This window comes from Vigna unguiculata, chromosome 7, assembly GCF_004118075.2.
Source record: "Vigna unguiculata cultivar IT97K-499-35 chromosome 7, ASM411807v1, whole genome shotgun sequence".
Lineage (NCBI taxonomy): Eukaryota > Viridiplantae > Streptophyta > Magnoliopsida > Fabales > Fabaceae > Vigna > Vigna unguiculata.
This window is the reverse complement of record NC_040285.1, coordinates 15,825,130-15,851,881: the sequence shown is the minus strand read 5'-3', so window position 1 is coordinate 15,851,881 and position 26,752 is coordinate 15,825,130. Positions and strand designations below refer to the sequence as shown.

Genomic DNA, 26,752 nt, shown 5'->3' with positions numbered 1-26,752 from the left:
TATATTAACAAATAAATAATATAATCATTATTTCTGTTTTTTATTTTAAATCAATCAATTTGTTTATATATATTTTTTAATCTTCTTCAGTTTGTTAGTTAATTCATTTTTCAAGTAATCAGTAGATAAATTAAAAAATTTGAAGAGAAGATTAGAATAAATTGATCTAGTGAATAAGTTAGAAATGAGATATATATAATTTCCACGTCAAGAATCAAATAGAAAAATATTTTAAATATTTAAGAATATTTTTAACATAAATTTAATAACCCAAATTTATGAAATGATTAAAAATTAACTAAACTATTTTTTTTATTTTAACATTTTAAATGTTTTGATTTGATTTTGCTATTTTAAATGAGTTAATATAAATTTTTGTTGACAAATTCATATAAACAGCTTATTATGAATAGGTGACATTCGTTATTCATTTAGTTTCTTCGATAAGTAAATTCTAATTCAATATATTATTTATTTTGCATATAATACTATCAGTTTGTTATATTAATAATGTTACATTATAATTTGACATGTTGAACTATATTAATTTAAAGAAAATAGAATTAAACTGAGAAATCGTTAAAAAGAGTACTAATTTGAAAATATATGAGCAATAATAATAATAATAAATTTATTAAGCCAATGTATACACTTAAACTACAATAATGAAATCATTTTATAGTTTTTATTTATTCCGTTGATAGTATTTTATTATAAATAGTTATTTTAATTAAAATAAGTTAAATTTAAGAAAATAAAAGATAAAATAAATAAAAAAGGTGTGAATACCAGAAAACAATTATATATATATATATATATATATATATATAATGTAATTATTTAATATCAGGTACACAAGAGTGAGATTAGAATTAAATTTATGCAAAGGTGACCTTCAAAGTTTCTCAACGTGTATGGTTGGTTCCTCGCGAAGTCCATGCGACGAGGAGAGAAGAGAAAGAGGAAGAGTGCGAGGCACAAGAATGTCCACAAGCATGGCGATTTTGCAGGGCCTTCGGACATTTCTGCTCTCACAAACCTTCATCGCTATCACTTCTCCATTCGCGCTAGGGAAACTCCAAAACAATTCTTCTCTTTGTTTCTATTCTCATTCCTCTCTTGCACGTCCAAGTCCACCGTTCCCTCGCCTTCAACTTCGATCCATGATTTCTCTTCCCGGCCGTTGGAAAATGTCCGAACGAGTTTCTCTTGGCCGTTGACACCTATTGGGCTGAGGTTCATATTTTCAGGAAATGGTATAGTTGTTGCTGATTTCGATTTGAGCGATCGTGTTTGCAGAATCGAATCTTTGTCAGTTAGGCTTGCAGTGTTCTTTCTACATTGTTTAGTAATTACTTGATTTTTGTAAAGATAGATTTTACGATTCCTGAAGTGATGTGAGTTGGACGTTGATAGGCATACTTAAAGAAGTGGCTGAAAACCTAGAAGATGAGAAAGTTAATACATGCTGCTGAAGTTGGCAGATGCATTGTGAGAGTGAGATGTTTGATTGGACTTATATATAGTCATATTTTGGATGAACCATCAATTTCATAACTCAAATATTCTGCTCTCTTTGGTATGATGTTATATAAGTAGTCCTCAGAGTGTTGAATAGCCATTAATTTAATTCTTTTATTGGTATATTTTTTAACATCCAAGTACTGATTTTAAGGATTTTTTAATACTTAAGGAACTATTTTGTATGATATACGCTGTATGCGGAAAATGTACATGGCTACGTCAAGAATGTACATGGCTACCAAATGAGTATGGTCGTGCTAATAAAATTTTTGATTAAGATTTCGGTCATAAGATAGGTTTTGTATGTATCTCAAGTCTCAATAACTTAGTGAGACTTGAAATGTTCTTCTTTCCCCCAATTTGAACTGAGCTAATAATCCATGCCAAGAGGTATGACCTCCAAAATCATCTTTTCCATTCATAGCAAAAGCAGGGCATTAAGGTGGGATTGGCTCCGAAGACTGTGACCACAATCTCTGTGTATAATCCAAATATTGAATTTTGAATTTTTTAAAGTTTAAAACTAGTGCTATGTTTGTTAATCTGAGACGGAACTTACAAAGTCAAATGAGTTGTAGGAAATATCCTTAACCTATTTCAACATTCTTTGGATAAACAAATGAAAACTGAAGGGTTATGAAGCAGATAATGTTGTTTCTGTTATCAGCTGTTCACTTTGAAAGATACTTAAGAGTTCAGGCACATCAAATTGACTTTGTTTTATTCTGGCAATTTATTTTCATGTGTTGATCAAATCGAGAACTTTCTAAATGCTTTTGATTACAAATGATTCAGGGGATTCCAGAAAATATTGTTGTTGATTCTCATGTTTGGGTTGGAGATCCAGAAGTAGTTTGGATTGCTGGCCAGGTACTGAGTATCACTGGAGAAGATGCTGAAATTCAAATTGGTGATGAGAGGAAGGTAAACTGAGATGTTTAATAAGTCACATTCTTTCAATGTAGTGTTTCCAAATTATCTCTAGTTCCACTTGGTGATGTTATAGTTTTTAAGGATTCAAGATATTTGAACTTCATTTTTGTACTTTTGACAAGTTATTTATTGTTTTAAGAAACACACATTAATGCTTTTTTAGGAGGATCTTATCATTGAAATATTTAGCAAAGGTTAGACTAGAAAACTTTAATATCCATTATAATATGCTTTTGTTAACATTAATGAATTTTTAGGAGGATCTTGTCCTTAAAATATTTAGCAAAGGGTAGACTAGAACACTTTAATATCCATTAAAATATGCTTTTGTTAGCATTTCTGTCAACATCAGTGTACGACATCATTAATCCTTAATTATAAAGGAAAAACTCATGTTCAATGTCAATTTTTTCAGTTATTGTGGAAGATACAGATCTTACTAGTTAATTTGCACATCGTATTTAAGAGGGATGGAGAAATGTTTTTATTCCCAGTTGACCAGCATCTATGTTTTATGGTGCCCTCCTTGGGTTTCTAATATCTATTCCTTTTTCTAGTTTTTCTCTTTTTGGGGAACAGTTAGTTTCAGAGCCTTGGAAGGGTAGAAGGGGATGGCTTAAACAGTGCAAGAAAGAAAGGAAAGTCTAGGCTTTTGCCCCATTGTTACGATAGTTGTTGGTGATCTGAGAGGAGCACATAGACAAGCTGTCTTGCATTTGAAATACTTAACATTTCATTCTCTATCATTGTTAGACATGTGATTGATTTTGGCAATGAGAAATACATTCCATGGAGCCATTCTGTGATTACGCGGCTCATAATTATCGCTTCTTATTTCTTAAGAACAAGTCTATAAAAGTGCAAACTAAGAAGTTTTTTGAGACATCTGTTTAAGTTCTTCCGTCCACAGACACTATGCCTGATGAGACTAAGAATGCAACTGATTTTACTTCACATTAGAATTATTGCTGCACACATGTGTGCTCATGTAATCTTGACTAATCATCTTCTATTCTGTTTGCATGTGACTAGGTTATTTCCCGTTTGTCAAAATTATATCCCAAGGATATCGATGCGCCTGCTGATGGAGTTGATGACATGACCAAGCTTGCTTATTTGCATGAGCCAGCAGTGCTGCATAATTTGGAAACTAGATATATGATGAATGAAATATATGTAAGATTACAACCCACATTCTGTTTGAAATCATGGCAGACAAAACCTAGATGCAAGAGAAATATGATACATGATGAATAATTTAAACCGGAGCTATATATTGACATCTCTTTTATGATAATTTTACATCGTGGCAGACTTATACCGGAAATATTCTCATTGCAATCAATCCTTTCCAAAGTCTTTCACATCTCTATGATACTAATGTGATGCAAAGATACAAGGGAGCAACGACCGGAGACTTGAGCCCACATGTTTTTGCTATTGCTGAAGCAGCATATAGGTGAATTTGCGCCTCGTTTACTCTCAACTTTTTACTTTTTTTAAATGGTATTCTTATTGCTGACTGTTTGTTTAAATTAGGGAAATGATGAATGAGGTGAAAAGCAACTCTATTCTTGTTAGTGGTGAGAGTGGTGCTGGTAAGACAGAAACCACTAAAATGCTTATGCAGTACCTGGCATATTTAGGTGGTCACACTGCATCTGAAGGTCGAACAGTTGAAAAACAGGTTCTAGAGGTAATAGGGTTATCTAACTCTGGATTATGGTTGGTATTATTTCTGCATATTTGGTTGTAATTTTTACTGAAACGTATTTTTAAAGCTGTCCTGCATGCTCTTTACCAAATGGCAAAAGTCAACTCTAAGGTCAAACATGCCACTTTTGCACACTTCTTGCTTTTCCAAAGTGCAGCCCCCTCTTAGATTTTTGGCAATCCCAAGGCCCAAACCAGTCACATTTAGTGTCCCAAAGTGCTCCAAATGGTTGGCTCTTGATTTGGGGTCTAAATGGGAAAAGTCAACTCTAAGGTCAAACTTGCCACTTTTGCACACTTCATGCTTTGCCACCAATTTGACCTTGCTGCCGTGTGAACTTCTAGGCCTTCAAATCTTCAATTAAACCTTGCCTAAGGATAGAGGACCTGCAAATTGATCAAAAACTTAAGTGGAAGGATTAGCTCTACCTAGACAGTACTTGAATAACTAAGCTAAAATGACCAAAAACATGAAAACCAAGAATTTTGCTCAATTGGCCCTAAACCTAAAATTTTGGTGTTTGACCACTTCCAACAAGTGTAATTAGGCATTTATAATGATTCTACAAGGTCAAATCACTCAATTTGGAAGAATTTCAAAAATTCAACTCTAAAGTCAACTATGTCATGGTTTAAAGGCTAAATGAACAAAATTTGACTCTTAACACTAGGTTTGACTAACCTAAGACCCTAGGACTCAAAATATGATGCAACTACACTGAAATGATGTTTAAAAACATTCTATAAACACTAATTCTATGAAAATGCAAAAATGATTCTAAGTGAGGAATCTAACCTAATATGCTCAAATTAGCTATTCTAGAATGAAAAAAATGAACACTTTCACTAATGAAAAGTAACAAAATTCAAGACACATCATACATCTCGTGCGTGGGACTAGAAATGGGGTGTTCGTTAGCGGCTGGAACAGAATGTCCAAGAAATCTCGCTAGGATAGGTTCTAACCTGACTCTGATACTATGTTAAGAAGTTGACTTTAAGCCTAACTCAATTCTTCAAAACCGGCTTGTAAGGTGAGGTTTACACCCCACTTATATATTGCAAAATTGCTTTATCTCTAGTTGATGTGAGACTTCCAACAAATACAACAAATCAAATTCTAAACAATTCCTCTAAGGTTCATATTTCTCTCACTAATAACTTCTTTTCGATCACTTGATTTTTTCAAACATATTCAAATAAAATTCACTAATAATACTTGTACCCATCCTATCAATAAGTGGGTAATTAAAATACCTATACCCATTACCCATAAGTACCATTAAGGATATCCATTTAGTATTTGTTACAAGTTTTACTTGTGGATATATGTGGTACAAATTTTTGTCATGGAAGTTTGGTATTGGTATTGGGATTCATGAAACAATCTACAAAGTTAGTGTTCATCAGCTTTGTTTCCACCAAAATGTTCATTGCATATTTTCTCGGTGAAATGAGGATGCCATTGATTGTGCCACATCTATTCCTAAGAATTAGTGAAGTATGTCAAGATCCTTTGTCTAGAAAAACGATGACAATGATTTTGTTTTACTTGAGTGATTCTGTGATGATCACTATAAGTTATTACACTATTATAGATGTACACGTTCTAGTATATGCATCTTGTGGCTAATTACCAAATTTTTTAAATATAGTGCCGAATCTGCCAAACCTTGCCCAAAGGGATTGTTTGGGACTATACAAGGATTTACAAAGATAAAACACTGGACAAAAAGAACCCAATAATAAATCTAGGATGTGGTTCCATTTAAACTTCCATGAGATCACTATTAAGGAAAACATTTTTAGTGTAATTTAGTAGATGGGTCAATGATGAATAACAATTAGACAAAAATAATTTGTTGGAGACTACTTTTGCAATGAGAGAGAAGTATCACCTTAAGAAGACAAAGGCCTACCTTTAGCAATCAAATGATCCTTGAGGGATAGACCTGACCATCAAGGCCAACCTTCACATAAAAATTCATTGATAGCTTAAATTTCCTCAGTGGAACATGAACTAGGTACATCCTAAGTGCCACTGCTTTAAAAGGCTTACATTTCATCAATCATGACTTATCTTTGTCTAGGATGATAAAAAGGCATTACCTACAAGCTTATAGCTAGGCACAACAAATAGAAGATAAAAAAACATAATGTAAGAAGAAAATAATAATTTAATGTGATAGTATGTGAAGATGTGTAGTGGATAAACATGTACCTTTTCAAAAAGTAATTAAGGGATCAAGTACTGTAAGTAATGTTGAAAGGGGTTTAGTAATTTGTTTTAGAGGAGTGTTACTCTCATTAGTAGTGGTGGTGGCATAATATTAAATGTTTATCCTCAATACACCTATAAGGGATAGGTAAAAGGTGGTACCTTTGAAATATGTGACAACTTTATATAATATAACTGTATATAAAGATAATTCTCTTTTTTGTGTCCACAATTATTATTCCTATTTTACCCTTTACAATAAATTATTTATTCATTTTTCTCTTTTTTTTTTATTCTCCATTCATCAACAGTTATTTTCTCTTCTTTTCTCCATTCATTCCACTTTGCTCTTAATATCATACATATTTAAAAAATGCATACACACATGCACTATAGCGCCCGTATTTACGCTAGTCCTAGGAAAATACATTTGTATGATTGATGTGAAAGTTTATCTAGCTAGAGGGTCAGAATATTTTTTTATAAGGCATTGAATGATTTATTGAGAAAAGGTCCATGGTTTCAGTAGTAGATGTGCCCAAACTAGGCCATACCAAAACATAAAAGTGTGTATTAGAATGGTTCAAGTTTGGGTGCCGAGTGACCAAGGGCGGGATTATGTCTATAACACACAAACCAAAAGGCTAGAGGAGGTAACAAATAGAGGGATTTGTGAGGGAATAAACTAGAGTGAGGTATTTGATTTGATGAAAAAATAAAAGGCATACAATTAGTAAGATATTGGTTGGAAAACCACCTTATTTGTTGTCACCCTTAGTGTGCCTTAATTGTGTTCTCTTTGGCAATTGCCATGGTGGTGATTTAATTCCTTATCGACTAAAGATATGCTATAAATAAAGCTTATAAAGTTTAAATTGTTCCTTTCAAATTGGTTTTCTAAGGTTAAATCATAAATCCAAATTAGTCACAAGTAATAAGCATAACATATCCCCTAAAAATAATGAGGAGCATTTCTATAAAGAGTGTTCAAGTGGTTTCATTAAGGTGCTGTTTTTATCTTTAGCAACCCTATTTTGTAAGGGGTATGAAAAGAAGATGTTTGGAGTAGGATGACCAAAATTGTTTGAAATTGGTCAGAAAATGTTCATGAGCATTATCACTTTGGAAAGTGCAAGTTGGAACTTAAAATTGATTTTTCATCTCTTGATAAAAGATTGAACTATTGAAAACAACTTGAATTGATTTTTCATTAAAATCAACTAAATGCATCCATAATAATGATCAATACAGGGGAATTGACATAACTCATGAGAACATAGACAATTTGGAAAGAATTAGTGCTACTTGTTGTTACTTGGCAGGACTAGGATGATCTAGCTAAGTGTGAACGAAAACAAAAGAATCCACCAACTAACTATATGGGTAGAGGTCTAAGCTAATAAATTTCATGTGATTGACATCTTGAGCCAATTATCCAGCCAAACTCTGATCCTATAGGGCAACAAAATCTTTAATAAAAAATGAAACAATCAATAAAAGAGTGAAATGGCTCATTGATAGTAAAATTAAATCGAGACTCTAGAATTTTGAGGAAATTATCAACCAAAAAAGATGGTACAAGATGGAAGGTACCAAATTAAATGAAATGTTTGAGACCAATCAGCAAAAGGGATATAGGGTAAATTACTTGAAGTGAAAAAAATGAAGAAAAAGGATTTACTAAATGTGATATGATCAGTAACACTAGAATTAAGGACCAAGAGATGTGGATGTGTACTAAGACACCTGTAGAGAGATTACTTGTGTGCACAACACAAGTAGTTGAACTGGATGTCTCATGTTCCTCGTATTATTTGAGGAAGTTTGTGAAAATGGGAGGGTTGCCTAGTTGTCACAGTCTGCTAACCAGCCATGTATCACCAAGGAGGGAGAGAGAGGAGGCAGAAAAGGCTGGGCAGGGAATAGGCGGCTCACCAGGGCAGTGGGGTAACCCAACATTTATGTATGTGTGCAAACCAGCCATGGATCACCAAGGAGGGAGAGAGAGGAGGTAGAAAAGGCTGGGCAGGGAATAGGCGGCTCACCAGGGCTGTGGGGTAACCCCAACATTTATGTATGTGTGCTGGCTGAAGGCATGGCCGGTGAGTAGCCATGAGTAGTGAAGTTGCAGCCGAGAGTAGGAAGGGTGCATTAGAGCACATGCTGTGTAGGGTTTTTAGTGCAAAGTTGCAAATCTGTGATTATTTCTCATAGTCAACTTGGTGATCGTCCTGTGGGAAATTAGCTTGCCAGAAAAATTTCTGGAAAACAGTGGTAGTGGTTGGCATGAACATGCTGAAAAAAAGGAGGCCTAGTAGGGGAAAGGAAACTAGAAAAGTACATGGTTTTCCAAATGGCCCTGATATATAATGGGATCACTAGGTAGACATGTGTTAGGGTTTTCTTGTTAGGCTCTATATACCATGTTGAGATGAAAAATATAAAATCCAATTGGAGAGAATCTGTGTATAACTAACACCCTCGAGAGTATTATTTATAGAACACGTCACAAATACAAGTACCACTATTTCCTCCTTTCTGTCTTTGCATAGAGACATAGCTACCTTATTTACATTGATTATGACGAGTGTCAGAAGGATCTAACCAATTAGGACATTCTTCAATATACTTATTGTAGCAACCTGATTAAAGTAGTGTACATAACAAGCAGTTGATCAAGGAAATAAGTTTAATTAGATTAATTTCATGTTAGAGAGTGTGCTGAAATAGACTCACTATTTTCTAGTGATGTCAGGATCTTGGTTTGTGATAAGATCATGTAGTAAACTAGTCCAACCAAATTCCACTCTTTTCTCCTGTTTTTCTAATATTTTGTAATCTTCTTTGTATTCTCCTTGGTGAGTCAAGTAGTTCCTATTTCATGTCTTATTTCTGAGTAATGTTGAACTCATCAGTCAAGTTTTTAAATTGTAATGATGCAGTCAAATCCAGTTCTTGAAGCATTTGGTAATGCAAAAACTGTTAGAAATGACAATTCCAGGTAAGAGATTTCTGGTTATGTTTCTATTATGCTTGGTTTTTTATAGTACATTATGTACGTGATATCCTTTTTATGCTACACTTTTTCAGCTATATACTTGCATTTCTGAATTCTTTCCAGTATATGTTTTATATTCATATTAGAAGTGCAGGTTTTTGAATAATTGACTCAATTTTTCTTCATCTTGTGACTATATCATCATTTACATACTCGATGCTTTTTAGTTTGTTACTAATTTAATTGGGAAAAAATTTTCTTCATATGAAATTTTTTCATGGTGATCTATTTCTTCTTTTCCTGTTATTTGTATTCAGTCAGTAAGAAGTAATAGGCATCACAAAGGCTGTTTCTCATTTATGAATTGGTGATTTCAATAATTACTAGCAGTTTCATACTTCTGTTTCTTTTATTTTCTTGCAGCCGTTTTGGAAAATTTGTTGAGATCCAATTTGATAAGTTTGGACGAATATCTGGTGCAGCCATTAGAACTTACCTGCTTGAGAAATCTCGTGTTTGCCAAATCTCAGATCCCGAGCGTAACTATCACTGTTTTTACCTTCTCTGCGCTTCTCCTCCGGAGGTAAGCAATTCAAAGCTTCACCTTCTATTCACCATTCTTCATGTCATTTTATTAGCAGCATTCTGATTTCATTTAGGAAAAGGAGAAATATAAGTTGGGAGATCCTAAATCATTTCACTACCTTAACCAATCCAATTGCTACGAATTAGTTGGTGTTAATGCTGCTCAAGAGTATCTTAGCACCAAGAGAGCCATGGATATTGTGGGAATCAGTCAGGACGAGCAGGTATCACTAAAACATTTGTTAGTGTTTCTAATAATTCACTTAGCTGTCTTTCAAACAAAACTTCAATGTAAAATTAGTAATATATTTCCTCACTTCCTCCTCTCAGGATGCTATTTTCAGAGTTGTAGCTGGTATTCTTCATCTTGGGAATATCACGTTTTCAAGATCAGAAGAAACGGATTTCGCAGTTCTAGAAGAAGAGGAATCCAAGTTTCATCTACAAACGACAGCAGAACTTCTTATGTATTGCGGCATTTTCACTGTTATCCTTTCCAAAATCTTGTATAGATATTATTTATCAATTGAATTTATTCATATTCCAGGTGTGATGTGCATGCTTTGGAAGATGCACTATGTAAGCGTATGATGGTTACTCCAGAAGAAATCATCAAAAAAAGTCTTGACCCTCTGGGTGCCACAGTTAGCAGGGATGGTTTAGCCAAAACCATATATTCTCGTTTATTTGACTGGTAATGTGATTTTTTCATATATATATATATATATATATATATATATGTATGTATATATACATATTCATATATGTATATGTATGTATATATACATACATACATATATGTATATATGTATATATATATATATATATGTGTATATATGTATATATATATATGTGTATATATATAATATATATACATATTTATATATGTATATATATGTATGTTTGCGTGTGTGTATGTATGCATCTATATGTCTATCTAGGTGCATATATAACATTTATTTTTTATTTCTCTGTAGAAGGAATATCAAATACAATTATGTGTTTTTGTCATGTCCAGGTTAGTTCAAAAAATTAATATCTCCATTGGGCAGGATCCTAGCTCAAAATGTCTCATTGGTGTTCTTGACATATACGGCTTTGAAAGCTTCCAAACAAATAGGTGAGAATAGATTTTTTTAATGCAATGTTGTTATTGTATAATAGGATGGGCTCTAGGCCCAAATCTAAGTGGTCGAAAGATTTATATTAGATGGGGCTAAGTTTGTTTATTTCACATTTCATTATTTTCTATTTTCTTTTTATTTTATCAAGTTAGATGATGGCACTTACAATGCTGTTAGTTTTAGGCTATTTAAGGTATTGTTGTTATGTTAAGGATATGAAGAAATGAATGATATTAGTATTATTTCCTTTTTTTGGCTTTTTTATTCAAGAGTGTAGGTTATTTATTACAGTAGCCCTAGATTTAGTTTGTAGTCATCGTATGCTTGCATACTCTAATTTAGGAAGCCACAAACAAACAAATGCACCAAAGAAGGTCTCATACAACCACATTCATGTTAGTTAAATATATATAATTGAAACCAAGAAACCTAAATAATACACTGTAGAAAAGATTACACTGACTCGTTGCTTAGAGATGAGAGAGTACACTATTTATATCTAGCTAGCTTCTAACTCAACAGTCCGTTACAGAGATGCAGTTACAAATGTGACTACCTGACTAACTACTTAGCAACATAACATAAAATACAACAGAATAGTAATTTTATATTGAGTTGGAGATGACATATTTGCAAGCAAGCTTTCCCTTTCATTTTGGGTGTGGTAGTAAATAAGATAAATCCATGCTGATATGTAATTCCCTCATTGTAGCTTTGAGCAGTTTTGTATAAATTTCACAAATGAAAAGCTGCAGCAACACTTCAACCAGGTATGAGGTTAGTTTTTCATATATTTTACAATTCCCACTGTGAGACTTTTCTCTCAACATTCAATCTGATGCCAATGATGCGCGCAGCATGTGTTTAAGATGGAGCAGGAGGAATATACGAAAGAAGGGATTGACTGGAGCTACTTAGAATTTGTAGATAATCAAGATGTACTGGATCTCATTGAAAAGGTTTCTACCAACTTTTAGTCTGTGCTTTAGTATTTATTAAAGGATCTTGTTAAATCACACTTTATAGGTTTTTATTTTAGTTATATTGTTGAAATTCAGAGGCTAACAATTACTGACCCACATTTCTAATCTGAGGACCATTGTGAAATTTAATACAATGGTTTGCCGCTATATATGAACATAGTTTCAACTCTGCCTACCTTAAGGGTGTCAAATTCACGAAAGCTTAAACTTAGACAGAGGGCTGGAGCCCACAAATGGATTTTATATCTGAAACACACCTATAGAGGTTTGGTGTGTACATAACTACTTAAGCCTATTTTTCTTTTTGCTTAAATTTAACTTGATCATGATGCACAAGCACACCAAGGATTGAACTCTTCTTTACCACTTGGTCACAAACTTTTGAGTCGTTTAAGAATAAAATATCCTACAAATTTTTTTTTCATAGGCTCAACAATTGTTTCTATAACTCTGACAAAAGCATCCCAACAGTCAATGTTTACAGAGATTGAGGGGAATTTCTGGACTGTGTTTTTGCATGGAGGGCTTTTTATCACGTGTTAAGGATTGGTTATCTTCATTTTAATCTATATGTTCCTTTAAACAGTTCTATCACTGTAGAAAAATAAAGAAAACTATTGTAGCACGCGTTGTATTTGTAAAATCTAATAAACTTTGATAATTGATATACAGTGTATACTTTATTCTTACCCCATAGTTTTATGTAGATTACTTAGGGATCCCACATTTCTCATAAATTGCCATTACTAGCTCTAAATTACTTTGAGTGCAAGGTTGTTTACATGAATATAATTTTGGCATAATCAATCCTATGATAATTTCTTATTGTAAAAGAGAAACTATTTAAGTTGAAATGTCTGGTACATATTTTACCTATCGTGCTTCTGCTAGGCTCAGATGTCTGGCAGTTGGCTGGGCTTACAAGTAGTGGTGTGTATTTGTTGTCTTGTGTTAGACCTGTACACATTATTCATTGCCGATGGACAACATATGCCTCTATTCTAGCAATGGAAGCCTTGAGGCAGTTATCAATAGTCATAGTTTTGGAACGATTTCAGGATTATCATCTACAAATCATTCCGTGGTTAAGATAAGTTTTATTAGTAGCTTCTCACAACATGCTTTTGCTATGTGCTGGATTTCGTTTTGAAATATTATGGAATATTTGTTTCAGAATTTGCTAAGATTGTATCCTCTGAATCTACTTTCAGAATGTCACCACTGATATCTATAATTCTCTTTTTCAGAAACCTGGTGGAATTATTGCTCTGCTTGATGAAGCTTGGTATGAAGAAATTTCTTTATTTTTTATTGTTTATGCCTTTATATTTGAATAAGAGAGAAGAATTGAGAAATGGAAGGAGTTCTTTCCTCTCAAGAAATGATTTTACGCAATGTAGAACTTGCCCAATGGCATATTAAGTACCATAACTGTGTCGTGCATTATTTCTTTGAATTGATTGTTACTGTTTTAGTAAATGCAGTATAAGTTTTCTGCATATAATATGTGATGCATTGTATTTGGCACTATAAGGATTTGAAAGTCATTCTTATGAATTTGAAGTGAAAGAGTGAACAAGTTGGTCTCTTTTTTAACAATAACTTCTCCAAGGAAAAATGTACACAAACTTGTGAATGTTTCCTGATAATTTGTCCTTACGAAGTTCATGGATTATATTTCCCTTATTGGCATGTTCATTGTCTGCTTGCAGTATGTTTCCTAAGTCAACTCATGAAACGTTTTCGCAAAAGCTTTATCAGACATTCAAAGATCACAAACGCTTCATTAAGCCAAAATTGGCACGTTCAGACTTCACTGTTTGTCACTATGCGGGAGATGTGAGTTTGAATTTTCAACATTGCTATGCATTTTTTTCCCGAGTATCGGCTAAAACTTGTTATTTACCACTTCTTTTCAGGTTCAGTATCAATCTGAGCACTTTTTAGACAAAAACAAAGACTATGTTGTTCCTGAACATCAAGAGATGCTAAGTGCTTCCAAATGTTCATTTGTATCAGGTCTTTTCCCTCCACTTTCTGAGGAGTCAGCCAAATCTTCTAAGTTTTCTTCCATTGGTTCTCGTTTCAAGGTTTATAAAATATGGTTCTTTATATTGTCAGAGTACATCTGATAGGCCTTACCTCAATCCAAAGGTCAGAAGGTTAATACTCTTGTACTTATTTGTACAGCTACAATTACAACAATTGATGGATACACTCAATCTGACAGAGCCACACTATATTAGATGTGTGAAGCCAAATACTCAACTAAAACCTTTCATATTTGAACATATGAACGTCATCCAGCAATTACGATCTGGTGTAAGTCTAATTAAGAATTAAGTTCTATCATATTTTCTGAGTAGAGCTATTGACACTTCCATTGCCTGTCACAATCTTACCAGCTACTAGTTTCCTATTCTCTCTCAAGTAAATACTGGATTTATTCAGTCAATCCTTAATTAATTACTCTCCTATTTGTTTATTCGTATTGAATAGGGGACAATTAGAAATTGCATTTAAAAGTAACCCGCGTAATGTGATGAATAGGCAATTACAGGTTCCAACGGCATGTAGCTTCTCTAATTAAACTTTCCTCTGTAGAATTTTCACCCATTGTGTTATTGTAGGGTGTTCTTGAAGCAGTAAGAATTAAATGCGCTGGATTTCCCACTCACTGGACCTTTCATGATTTTTTAACTCGATTATGGATTCTTGCTCCAGAGATTCTTCGAGGGAAGTAAGTTCAACTTAACCCAATTTTAACCATGTTACTTTTACTCAATAGTCTTGATATCATGCTTTCTAGTTTGACAATTATTTGGTTCTGCATCTTGAAAGTGATATGTATTTATGCAGCTTTGATGAAAAGGATTCGTGTAGAAAGATTTTGGAGAAGATTGGGCTGACAGGTTATCAGGTACAGCAAGAAATATATTGAATTTTGTGAAGGAATCCAAAATTATTATTTTTTTTAAATAGTTTGATATCATTGTACTTTAAAGTTGCTGTCATTGATTTCTCAGAATCTCTTTCTGGTTTAGTTCATTTGACTGGGTTTGTAAATGAAATGTGTAAACCACACTCGATGTATGGCAAATGACGCATATTCTGAGTCACATACGTTGACCAAAATTCTTTATTCTAAGATGCTTTTCTATGTTCAGCTGAACTTCTTGTGATCTACCAATTTTGCAGATAGGGGAAACAAAAATATTCTTAAGAGCTGGTCAGATGTCTGAATTGGATGCTCGGAGGGCATTCCTGCTTAGTAGTTCAGCTACAGTTATTCAAAAGAATGCTAAAACTCGTTATAGTCGGAAAACATATATTGATTTGCGAAAGTGCTCTCTTTTCCTACAATCCATTTGCAGAGGTTAGTTTTTGTCTTTTTTGTATTATGTGAAGGACAAAAGGCTGCCTTGGTATGGGGAGTATCTTTAGAGGCAGTAAAATATGAAGCTTTCGGTTTTTAGATTCACCTTCATTCTATTCAAACTACAAATCCTTTTTCTTTTATAGTTCTCAGTCTTGAAGCCTAATCGCAAAGGGTGGGGAATGAAATATAGTACTGTCATATCATATTTCGAATGAAACATAAAAGAAACTATTTAATGATCCTTGAGAAGAAAAAGGAAGCATTGCACACAGGCACATGAGAAAGGAATCCTCTTCGATATCTATGGACAGTGATTTTTATTGCAGAAAAGTTACTTTCCATTCATTTATGGCGTTATCTCTGTGCCCTGTGTTGATTTTCCCTTCTAGCTCTTTTAAAACAGTGTGAAACATAGTATAGTCGACACAGAAAATATAAAGTGGTGTGGAGGTCGTTATTTGACAGCTTATTAAATCCCTTCACTCAAGATATGTGACAATAAATAGCTCAAACATATGGGAGACAGCCAAATATTTTATTTAGAAAACTCTTGGAAAAAACCATAGGTTAACCATAGAGAAAAATGGGTACAAAAGTGTATCAATCAAGTGCACAAGTCTGTGCTAACATCCAGCCCATCGATAAAGCAACAAAGCTTACAATAGAAATGATCACCAATCAAACTGTTGATAATGAAGAACTAGATGTCATGATCTTTCTGATAAAATATCTTCCTGATCCAAAATGTTAACAAATTCACAAATAGTTTTACTGTAACAACTCCGTGAATGAGCGAGCATGCCTTTTTTTCCTTTTCTCTCAATGGAGGTTATTCTCCCTTGAAATTGGTCTCTCTCCCATGTGTCCTAATCAAACCTCTCTCCACTTGGACAAATGAGACATGGAACCGGTTTCAATTTTTGGGCCTTTGTTCACCTATTAGTTCATGAAATGAATATATAATGAAGACTTAGAGTCCAGTTTGCTTGACATTTTTTTCCCATAACTTCTGCATTGTTTTCTGTGACCTTTTCAAAGGGACTCTGAAACTTAGGTTGAGATATTTTGCATAAAAATCTTCAAGCACTTACTTTATTTATTATTATTGGAAACACAAGCGTGCATATGTGTCCTCTGTTTTTATTATTGATGGTTAATTTAATTTTAAAAAATAACTGAATTTAAATAAATAGTGATTTTAACAAAATAGTAAAATAATTACTTTAATTTTAAAATAATTAAATTTAAATTAATGGTCATTTAAAGGGTAAAGATGAAAATATAATTATTTTATTTAAAGTAAAATTCGAAAAAAAATGTGTACATAGGATAGATATTAAACATTTATTGTTTCAACTTTTAGGAGAACTGGCTCGAAGATTGTATTATCGCATGAAATATAGGCAAGTTGCTGCCGTCAGAATTCAAAAGCAGATGCGTCGAACAGTGGCTAGGAAGCAGTATGTTGAAATAAAGTTCTGTGCAAATGTCTTGCAGACAGGTTTTCGAGCAATGGCTGCTTGTAATCAATTTAGATATAAAAAGCAAACATATAGAAAGCAGACTAGTGCATCAACTACTATTCAGGTTATAGCTGTCCTGTTAAAGTTGGGTAAATTATGTTTTTTCCCTCAAAATACCTCGAATTTTGGTTCAGTCCCTATTAAAATTAATGCTAGTCCCTAGATTTAATATAAAGTCGTAGGGGCTAGCAACATATAAATTTTTATGAGAATTAAAAACAAATTTTTAGATGTTTTGAGGGAAAAAATATATTTTACAATAATTTTGAAATGCCTTTCAGTTGTCTGAAATTTTGGGGATGAAAAAATGCAGTCCCATTGGCGTCGGCATAAAGCTCTCGTTGACTATCAGAACCTTAAGAAAGCATCAATCATTCAACAAAGCAGCAGCTCCTGTGATACACAAGAAGAGAAGGTTGTATATTTTAACATTTTGATAGGAGAAATATGTAATTATTAGAGATATAATTCAAAACTATTTTGGAGCCTTCTCTTAATTGCTTACAGCTTTTGGGAAGACTACTTTTTCGGGAAGAAAATTGATTAGGATTGTCTTTGAAGCTGTAAATGTCAATGAATACAAAAGCACGTGAACCACCTTCTTCTAGCATTTATCTTGAAGTTCCTGCTGCTGAGATAACAAAATTAACTAGTTTGCTGTTATGTTATGCCAGGTTTCAGAGACTCTTCTGCAAAATGAAAGTCCTTGTATGGAAGAATCTTCATATCCTGTGCATGAAGAATCCTCAAATCCTGTGCAAGAAGACGAAAGTATTGAAGCTATCAGGGATTCTTCTAGTCCTCTCAAAGACACTGACAAGATTGAGGTTCTTGCTGTAGAAATGAAAAACTTAAAGGTAAAGCATAGTATATCTACTACCGAATATCTATAAAATCTGCATAATAATCATTATTTTATTTTAGAGTTGTGGTTTCAATATATGTTTTCTTTTTTAATTGTGATTGGGAATTCTTACCTAAATCCATATAATTTCATTATGCTATTAGAGCTATAGCAGCCTCCATGGCATGCCTTATCATTTTTTCCACTGAGTTCTTTAAAATCTAGCACTCTACTGTGATGATGTCACATCTCCATTCCTCTTTTCTTTCCATTGGCCATGCACAAGATTATGGCCAACCAACCTACACATCATCAATGTCACTAAGAACATCTCTAGTGGTGGTCTCTTAACAAGTTCTTGACTTGAAGAAACCAAACCTGATGAGTCCTTCTTTTAGCTTGGAGTCCTTGAATAGACGATGAAGACTCCATGGATGAATAAAGAGGCGCATAAGCAAGGAGTAGAGAGGGTGAAGATGGTTTGGTTTTGAGTGAAGTCCTTGAGAGAGCTGAGGTCAACTCCTAAGGAAGAAGACTAGAGTAAACTAGAGAGAAGTTTACTCTAAGGTGAGCTAAAAAGAGGTAATGTGCACACATTTTGGCTCAAGCTGAAAAATACATGTCCTAAGCCTTCTATTTATAGGCTAAAATGAGATCAAGGAGTCTCCAAAAAGAGGAGGCAAAAAGAAGTCTAAAAAGTTGAATTTTGGAGCCAAAAAAGAGCATGTGGAAGGTGTAACTTGCCACCTAAGCAAGTCACACTCTCCTTGCCATGGGACGCTCACTTTGAAGCCTTGGAGAGCAAGCTTGAAGCTTCTAGATCTCTCTAGCTCATGCACTCCAATTGAGGCCCAATGCAAGGCCTAATTCCCTTTTTGTTCCAAATTATTTCTAGATCCGCCTAATACATGGTCCAAAGAAAATCCTATTCTACTGGGCCAAAAGTACAAAGTCCAAAAATAAATCCTAATCTAGTATTTACAAGCAAAGAGTCCTAGGCTAGGTTTTTACATCCTCCTTGGCCCATGTGAACTCCATCTTGGGCCTTGCATGTTCATTGGAGGCCCATTCTTCTTGTGTCCTCTTAGCCATAGCTCTTGTGGTAGGTCCCTTGGGCAGAGGTATCTCATCAAAACCATTTTTCACATTTTCTACAAAGATCTCTATAATCTCAACAACCTTTACCATTTAAAATTTAAGGGAATTTTTACTTACCTCGTTATATTCTTGATTTTTTATTTTTATATAAAACTTATGTTAGACATCACTATGTACCTTGACATCTTAGTTAGGGTGACATCCAAAAGTACATCTATCATTTGTCATCACATGAAAAAATTATTAAGAATAAAGATAAAAAAACTCATGGAGGGACCAAACCGAAACCCATGAACAAAATACAAGCCGGCTATACAAGCTATACACAAACTAATTGGCCCTATAGATAGGAAAAAGAAACCTATGATGAATAAAGTCAAAACTTATAATAACCGGAATAACCATATACCATTTAAACACCTCCCTATTAGTCAAATCTAAACTCATCAACTTATCTGCACAATAATTTCTTGTCAAGAAATTCATGACACCTTAAAGTTAATACCACTACAAAACTTCACACATTATATTTTTTTTTGTAAAATAGACATTCATGTAAGAGTTTATGTGTAGAAAGATAATGTGTGCTTACCTACATGGAAATTAACTGTAAAGAGGTAAGATGGCAATAATATTGTTTTTGTAATAGAACCTATATTTATTATAGTGGCTAGACAAGATGGATAAATATTGTTTGTTGCTAACGGCAAACAAAATTTAAAGATTAAATGGATGGAAATAATTTGTAAATAATTACTGATTGGGAACTGATACAGTGGGTAATTTGTGTAGATGTTTGCAGTTTATATTTGAGGAATGTGTGACATAAGACCATCATATGGAAGCAAGGATGAACAGTTCAGAAAAATGATCATTTAAACAATCAGATCACATGGTTGCCACTAATAATTTATAATGATCAGCTGCTATTTTGTCATTCATGTCGTATTTATACATGTAATGGGTTTTGGCTTATGGTTGTAGTTATTGAATTCAAACTTACCAAGTTTTATTTAATTACTGCATTGCCAGGTCAAGTTGCACGCAGAAAAACAAAGAGGTGATGAATATGAAAGGAAATATGCAGAAGCTCAAGGATCCAATGAAGAGTTACGCAAAATATTAGCAGAAACTGAAAAAAAAGTATATCAGCTTCAGGACACTTGGAACAGGTAGTATTAATATATCCCTTGCAGATTCTTGTAATCTAGCAATTTTTTATTTTCCAATACCAAAACCCGTCAATATGGTTAAATCATAGCACATGATTGTTTCAAGTTTAACAGATGTTGATAAGTCGTGCTTTTCCAATACATTCTATGAAGTAACTAATAACTTTTTATTGACCTGGAAAACATGTAGGATTGATTGAACTTCTATAGAAATATCTGATGATATATAAATAGTACTATAATCCATCTTGCAAAAGAATTACTATATACTTAGACTCCAAGGGTCAATATATTTAAGGTAAATTATGGGAATAGTATTTAGAGTTTCTAAATAAAAAATTCTAAAGTCTGTACGTTGAATATGTCAAGTTTAGACAGTTGCTTATTAAAGGGGGTAGAGGCAAAACTGTAGGAGAAAAGTTTGGCTTCCTTCCCCTTTCGGCATAATCTCTTGAATTGAATGCGTCTTACAACCATGAAACAAATTTTTTTAATTAAATAAAACTTATAATAACCAAAGATACTAACCACATTAATTTTCCCCAAAGCATCTTCTTCAGTAATCATAAGGAGAACCGATACATGAGAGATGGAATTGACTTTTTGTTCCTTTGGCATTCTCTTGATTAATATTTCAAACACTTCGTTTATGTATGCTAGGTAGCTCTGAAGGTGACCTTTGGGAGGAAGATTTAAAGTCAGCCTATATTTATGAAGTGTTACTTTCGAAAGATATGATTCAATATCCAAAAATTTACGGATTTTATGTTGTTCATTATCACTATTTGTTAGAATGACTGGAAGCAAATGTCCAATGTACTATTTCATGAGTCATGGCCTGTCTTGTTCAAAAGCCTATTTGGAAAAATAAAAAAGAATGACCAAGATAAACCATATAACAGAAATCATACTTTGTTGGACCTTAATGAACATTACGTTTGAACTTCCAAAATATATGGTCTGGGGGGCAACATTAAACAGGGTTTAACCATGATGACATTCTAATTTTTTATGTCGTCTACCCTTATATGGAAAACACTATAATTTGAATTTTGACTTTTAAAACTGAATTCTATTTGATTAATGCTAGATCTGAATTAGTGTGTATCAGGATGATATCTTCCGTGTCAAGTCAAGTTGCCGAGCTGAAGACGACCTCGAGTACTTCATCAAGATTGAGTTCAAGTTTTCGACCTATAGCTAGGGTTGACGTTGCTTCTAGTAACTCTGATACTTCGTCTACAGACTCTGATTTCACATTTCCAGCTCCTGCTTCAAATCCAGAACCTCAGGAGTCAAATTCTTTCCCGCTAGTAGTTCAGGATGTCACTGCAGGGGATGGATCGGGTTAGTCCAACTTTCTCCACAAATGTCAATGTACTAATAATCTTCCCATCAAACTTTGCTTACTGCTTTAGAAAATAATTTGGTTGTCATAGGGAGTATAGCCAATATATAAAGATCCTGTCATGTATATTATGAATGTAATTTTTAAATATGAATAGAAATACTCTTTTGTAGAGATTCGCAGCCTTTAATCTTGGAGTGGAATATCAAAGATTAGGTAGTGATAGTAGCGTTGTAGGATTTAACTGCTTCCTGTATCTATAGGATGATATTTGAATTTTCTCATGTTTCCTTTTATTTGAATTGTCTTTTTGTAATCTATGAGAAGAAGAAAATAAGATGAGTCTGACAGTATCATTTGTCCTTTTCTTCATGGTTGCATTTTCAGGATCTGAAAGTGGAAAGGAGGGTTCATTTGATGATTTCTTCTAGTAAAACTTGTTTTTTTATATCGTGCTTAAATTTTAATATCCTCGGTCCTCGGTGTCTCTGGGGAAACAAGGAGGAAAAATAGAATGAAATGGAGGTGGCATCTGTTAGGATTGTTCATTCCTTCTGCCACATACACTAAAACATTTGTAGATACACACAGTTCATCCCAGGATCTTGTAGAGCAGTAAGGTAGAGATAGCAAAAGTGTCAATCTATGATGAACCCATTTGACGAGTGTTTCACCGTGTTGACATCCCTTCTGAATTCTATATTATTTGATGTCAAATGACACAGTGACAATTTTGTATATAACATTTCCAGAGGTTTTTCTGGTCTGTTGTTTTCAGTCTTACTAAGTTGTAACCACCCTAAACTCTGACTTTTACCAATGAAAAAAATTCTTAGACACCATTTCACAATTAAAGATAAATAGTATTATCAAAAGCTAAATTTTACATTTTTAGAAAAAAAGAGAAAATGAATAATAATGAGAGGAGATGATAGTAAAAAACAAAATGTAATGTCAAAATACCTATATCCTTTTAAATAGGTAGATATCTTTTACTTTCATCTCGAACCCTGCTCTTTGTAAAAGTAAGAAAAATATTGAGAAAGCGAAAAAGTTCAAATTATCCCTTTGTTAACCAAACAAAATTTGCGGTGGTTGTTTACTCTTTTCTCTAATAAAAATTAAAAAACAAATGTTTAGTATTAATGGTAGAGTCCCCATGTTAATAGAATAGTCTTTAATGTTTAATTTGGACAAAATAAAAAAAATAGTGTTTTGATGAAAATAAAATGTTGAGATAATTATATTTTTTTGTCGTTTAAGAAAACAGGAAGTTTGAATGTTTTTCTTATATTGTATCTTCACTAAATAAAATGCGAAAAAATTAGTGCAAAAGAAAGTCAAGTAAAATATATTTTCTTAAGTTAAAGATATTTGGTAACTTTTAATTTTATATAAAATATAAATAACCCTTATTTTAGATAATAAATTGTCCTAGTTGCGTCATATATTAGTGCATTATGTTTGGATGGAAAATATGTATATATTAAGGTTTTTTCATAGAGAATATAAAATGTATAACAAAATATATTGTTTGAATAAAAAAATATAAGGGAATTTGTAATTTTAAAGTTTGATAATAATTTAATTATATAAAATGAGATCATTTCAAATTATAATTATCAAGTAATAATTTGAAATTATATATATATATATATATATATATATATATATATATATATATATATATATATATATATATATTAATTTGCCTCTTTTCGTTATAATCGCTTCTTCAATCCACTCAAAGATATTGTCGTCTTGACATTGTATTTTCAAATGATTTTGATGAGGATTTTTCATGTTGAGGTTTAACATTTTTTTTATCAGAGTTTTTTTTTTTCATTAGTATAATCAGTATATTTTTTGAATTGACATTATTCAAAATTTTCTTTGTCAACACCAGTGGTGTTTTTTTCTTTGTTAACGTCATCGTTAATTATTGGTTGATAAATATTATTTTTTTCTTGTATATATCATCAATTTTATTTTTTGTCCAAAGTTGGTTAAGATATCCTTTTAGTGTCACTTGGGATCAAACTTTTGATCAACATTGACTGGGATTTGTTGCCTATGTTGAATTAATAACAGAATTTTAGAAATGGGGTTGAGTAAAGTTTAAAAAACTTTTCGTAGATGCTTGGAAAACATAAAAAGGGATTTTGTAGATGATTTAATGAATAAGCACCGACAATTGAAAAAAACTTTTCACAAAACTTAAGGCTAAACATTTATCAAGGTAGATAATATATAAGTATACTAGAAGAACAAATATGTAAAGACTTAGAAATTTTTCAAAACGTATTGATGATTTTTTTAAAAAATAACACTCAACAATTTTATGATGAAGGCATGACCACCTCACCTAGCACCATGGAAGCCAACCCAAGAAGGATTACAAGAAGCATGACAAAAGGAGAGGCTTTTCCATCTTTTACCATGTTTAGCATTTCTTTAACTTGAATTCTATAAAGTTGGTTTGGTTGACTAATTTTAAGTTGACTTGTTGACCTTGACGTTAGGTTGACTTGTTGATTCAAAGATTAGATTAACCTAAATCAACATGCGAATCTAATTTCATTTGCTTGGTAGGATGATTAGGAGGTGGCGTTAAGAGAGGACAAATGGCATGATTGATGGTCTTGGAGAACACATGTTGAGGAGAAAGAAAGAACAAAGCTTTTTAGAAACATCTAAAAAGGATGACCACATGCTTTGGCAATCAAGACGTCTAGAAGCATCTAGAAGGACCCTTCATCTTTGCGTTAGTCGAGAAGGCTTCTAGATCATGCACATGTGCTGCTTTGTTGACCTACCTTCTAAAATTTAGGTTTTTGTTTATTGAAATGTAACCTTTTTGAGACTATTTCTTTTCTTCTCACATTCAACCATTTCTTTCCTTTCCATTTTATATGCTTTCTTTCACCTTTATTTGTCTCAGTTTTCATGCTACTTTGCTCTCGAGTTTTTCTTCTTTATGTGCATTCCACTCTTTATTTGTTTTGAATCAATCCATCATCTTCTTCTCTTGAGCTTTGCGAAATGAACCTTTACATCTAGATAACATGCTATCTTATGTCCAATGGACATTTTCATTTGGCTTTCTTAAGAAATCATCACCATATTCATGAAAATCTTAAATAGGAATAAGATAACCCTACATCATTTTATTATTAAAAGACTAAAGCTATAAATAAAATTCTTATTAATGAGTTTTAATTTATAAAAATCATCAACGCTCTATAGAACTTCTTCTAAAGTTCTTTTCTACATTCTCTATAAATTCTAACATCATTATCCATCCGTTTAAAGATAAAAAATCGTAGGATAAATCCTAGCCAAGAATTACACACATCCATCTGATCAGAGTAAAGAACAAAGTAAATCAAGATTTTTTAATGTTGTGTTAGTTGATTTTATCATTGTTTGTATATCTTCCTTGTGAAGACCCTTTTAGATTATAATGACGGTGACTTTGTAGTTTTGTGCAAAACACATTCCCCATGACCTCAAAACGAACTTGGTACACAAAATAAGGAAATATAGATATATCTATTCAATTTGAAAAAAGAGAAATGAAGTTCCAGATAGGTAACAAATGATACCTTTTTCCCGCCTCTTAGTTTTATTCTTATGGAGCCCAAAGCCTTTTGTTATAAGAGTATTTTCATGATCTCCTACAATGCAATAATATTTAAGAATCATCCTAAGTAGAATTTACACCAAAAGATATCACGATTCCACTGAACATGTTCCTAGAGATGATCACTATCACCGAACACCTCAATCTTCTATCAATCTTCAATCCCCATTTTCCTTGATGAAGAAAACCCTAATTTTGTAAAATCTTAATCTCTATTTATAACAAAAATACCATTCTATCACTTTTTTAATACAACTTGATTATTAAAAAACAATAATCCACATCAGTCATTTTGATTTGCCTAGTCACTATTTAATTAGACAAAACCATGGCTACTCATTATTCCCTTAACATCGTTTGCCCAATTTAACAGAAAGGGCATGATTGATACCTTTTTTTTAGAAAAAAGGAACCTAATTGAGACTTATAAAAATAAAGGAACCAAATCGATATTTTCTTACGAAAATAGGGACAAAAGGCATAATTTAACCTAAATGTATCTATATATCAAAAGTACATTATGAATATTTTTTATGTTTGGTTAAAATATACATTTGGTTCGTATTTTTGTTCAATTTTGTCATTTTAGTACTAATATGGTTTTTTGTTCAATCAGGTCCCAATTTTTGTTAATTTTATTCAATTTGGACTTTTTTTATTAATGTCCTTTAAATAATTAATGGTGATGAATAATGTATGCCACGTGTTACTTCGTGGTTTTTCTAGTTCTATTTTTTTTTTAATTTATAATTTTTGAAAAAAAGTCCACCTGTCAATGTAGTAGTGTGTCACGTGTCAAAGTCAATGTTTTTTATTCAATTTGGTTCCTATATTTGTTATTTTTGTTCAATTTAATCCCAATTTTGTTTAAAATTGAGCAATTTTGTCCTCCTCGAAATTGATACCAAATGTAATTTTTATATAATAGTATAATGATGTTTTTATTAAAATTCACATTTTTATTAAATATTTTTGGTTTACGGTTACAATTAGTTTAAAATTAGAATGAAAACTTTAAGGATGAGAAAACTCACATCATTGATCTAAAATTTCAAAATTAGTTTTCATCCACCAGTGCAGGGAAGGAAAACGACAGCGGTTATTTTCTACTTTTGGCTTCAGGTTCGAACCCGAGGCATATACTACCGAGGTAAAAAGACAATCCTTTATGCCTCGATTATCCACCCGAGGCATATTGCAAAGTTACTGCCTCAGTTTCCACCAACTGAGGCCTAAGGGTGTATCAGAAATAATTAAAAAAAAATTATATAGATTTACTGCCTCGATTCTGGTCCAACCGAGGCATATAGCATAGTTTTACTGCCTCGGTTCTGGACCAACCGAGACATATGATTTATTAAAAAAAAAAAAGAAAAATCGTTATATCTTTCTGCCTAAGTTTTGGTTCCAACCAAGGCATAAAGTTGTCATTTTTTTTTAAATTCTGATGCTGTTTTATTGATAATCACCAAATTTAACCTGCAAATTTTCAACCAGAAAACCAAAACCATCTAAAAACATAAGCCAAATGCTATTCAAATAGAAAATGTGGCAAAATACTTAAATACTATCCATATTAATGTAGGATACTTTACAATCTCATATGCTACCATAAACAAATATACTAAGTACTATTGTACATTTGTATAATGTACTTTGCACAAGTT

The 26,752-nt window shown here is 32.6% G+C and overlaps 1 protein-coding gene across 5 annotated transcripts; it reads left to right on the top strand.

Annotated features, from left to right (window-relative positions):
* The first annotated feature begins 894 nt into the window (after positions 1–894).
* Positions 895–22,225, top strand: LOC114189702 (myosin-11). Of its 5 annotated transcripts, none has more exons than XR_003605719.1 (26): positions 895–1,256; positions 2,320–2,448; positions 3,490–3,633; positions 3,771–3,916; positions 3,997–4,153; positions 9,331–9,389; positions 9,810–9,969; positions 10,046–10,195; positions 10,302–10,438; positions 10,519–10,665; positions 10,990–11,091; positions 11,808–11,865; positions 11,953–12,054; positions 13,326–13,363; positions 13,791–13,917; positions 13,998–14,168; positions 14,269–14,400; positions 14,709–14,818; positions 14,938–14,998; positions 15,277–15,454; positions 16,821–17,044; positions 17,294–17,395; positions 17,655–17,837; positions 19,955–20,094; positions 21,196–21,441; positions 21,830–22,225. XR_003605719.1 is itself a non-coding variant. In XM_028078352.1 (26 exons), exons 1-26 carry the CDS (start codon positions 1,254–1,256, stop codon positions 21,871–21,873), a joined length of 3,240 nt encoding a protein of 1,079 aa, XP_027934153.1. In that variant the 5' UTR covers positions 895–1,253; the 3' UTR covers positions 21,874–22,225. The 5 variants fall into 5 exon arrangements, 4 of the variants coding, with proteins under 4 accessions (XP_027934153.1, XP_027934154.1, XP_027934155.1 ...); XM_028078352.1 differs by having other exon boundaries at positions 21,206–21,441; XM_028078353.1 differs by having other exon boundaries at positions 21,206–21,471.
* Positions 22,226–26,752: the final 4,527 nt, after the last annotated feature.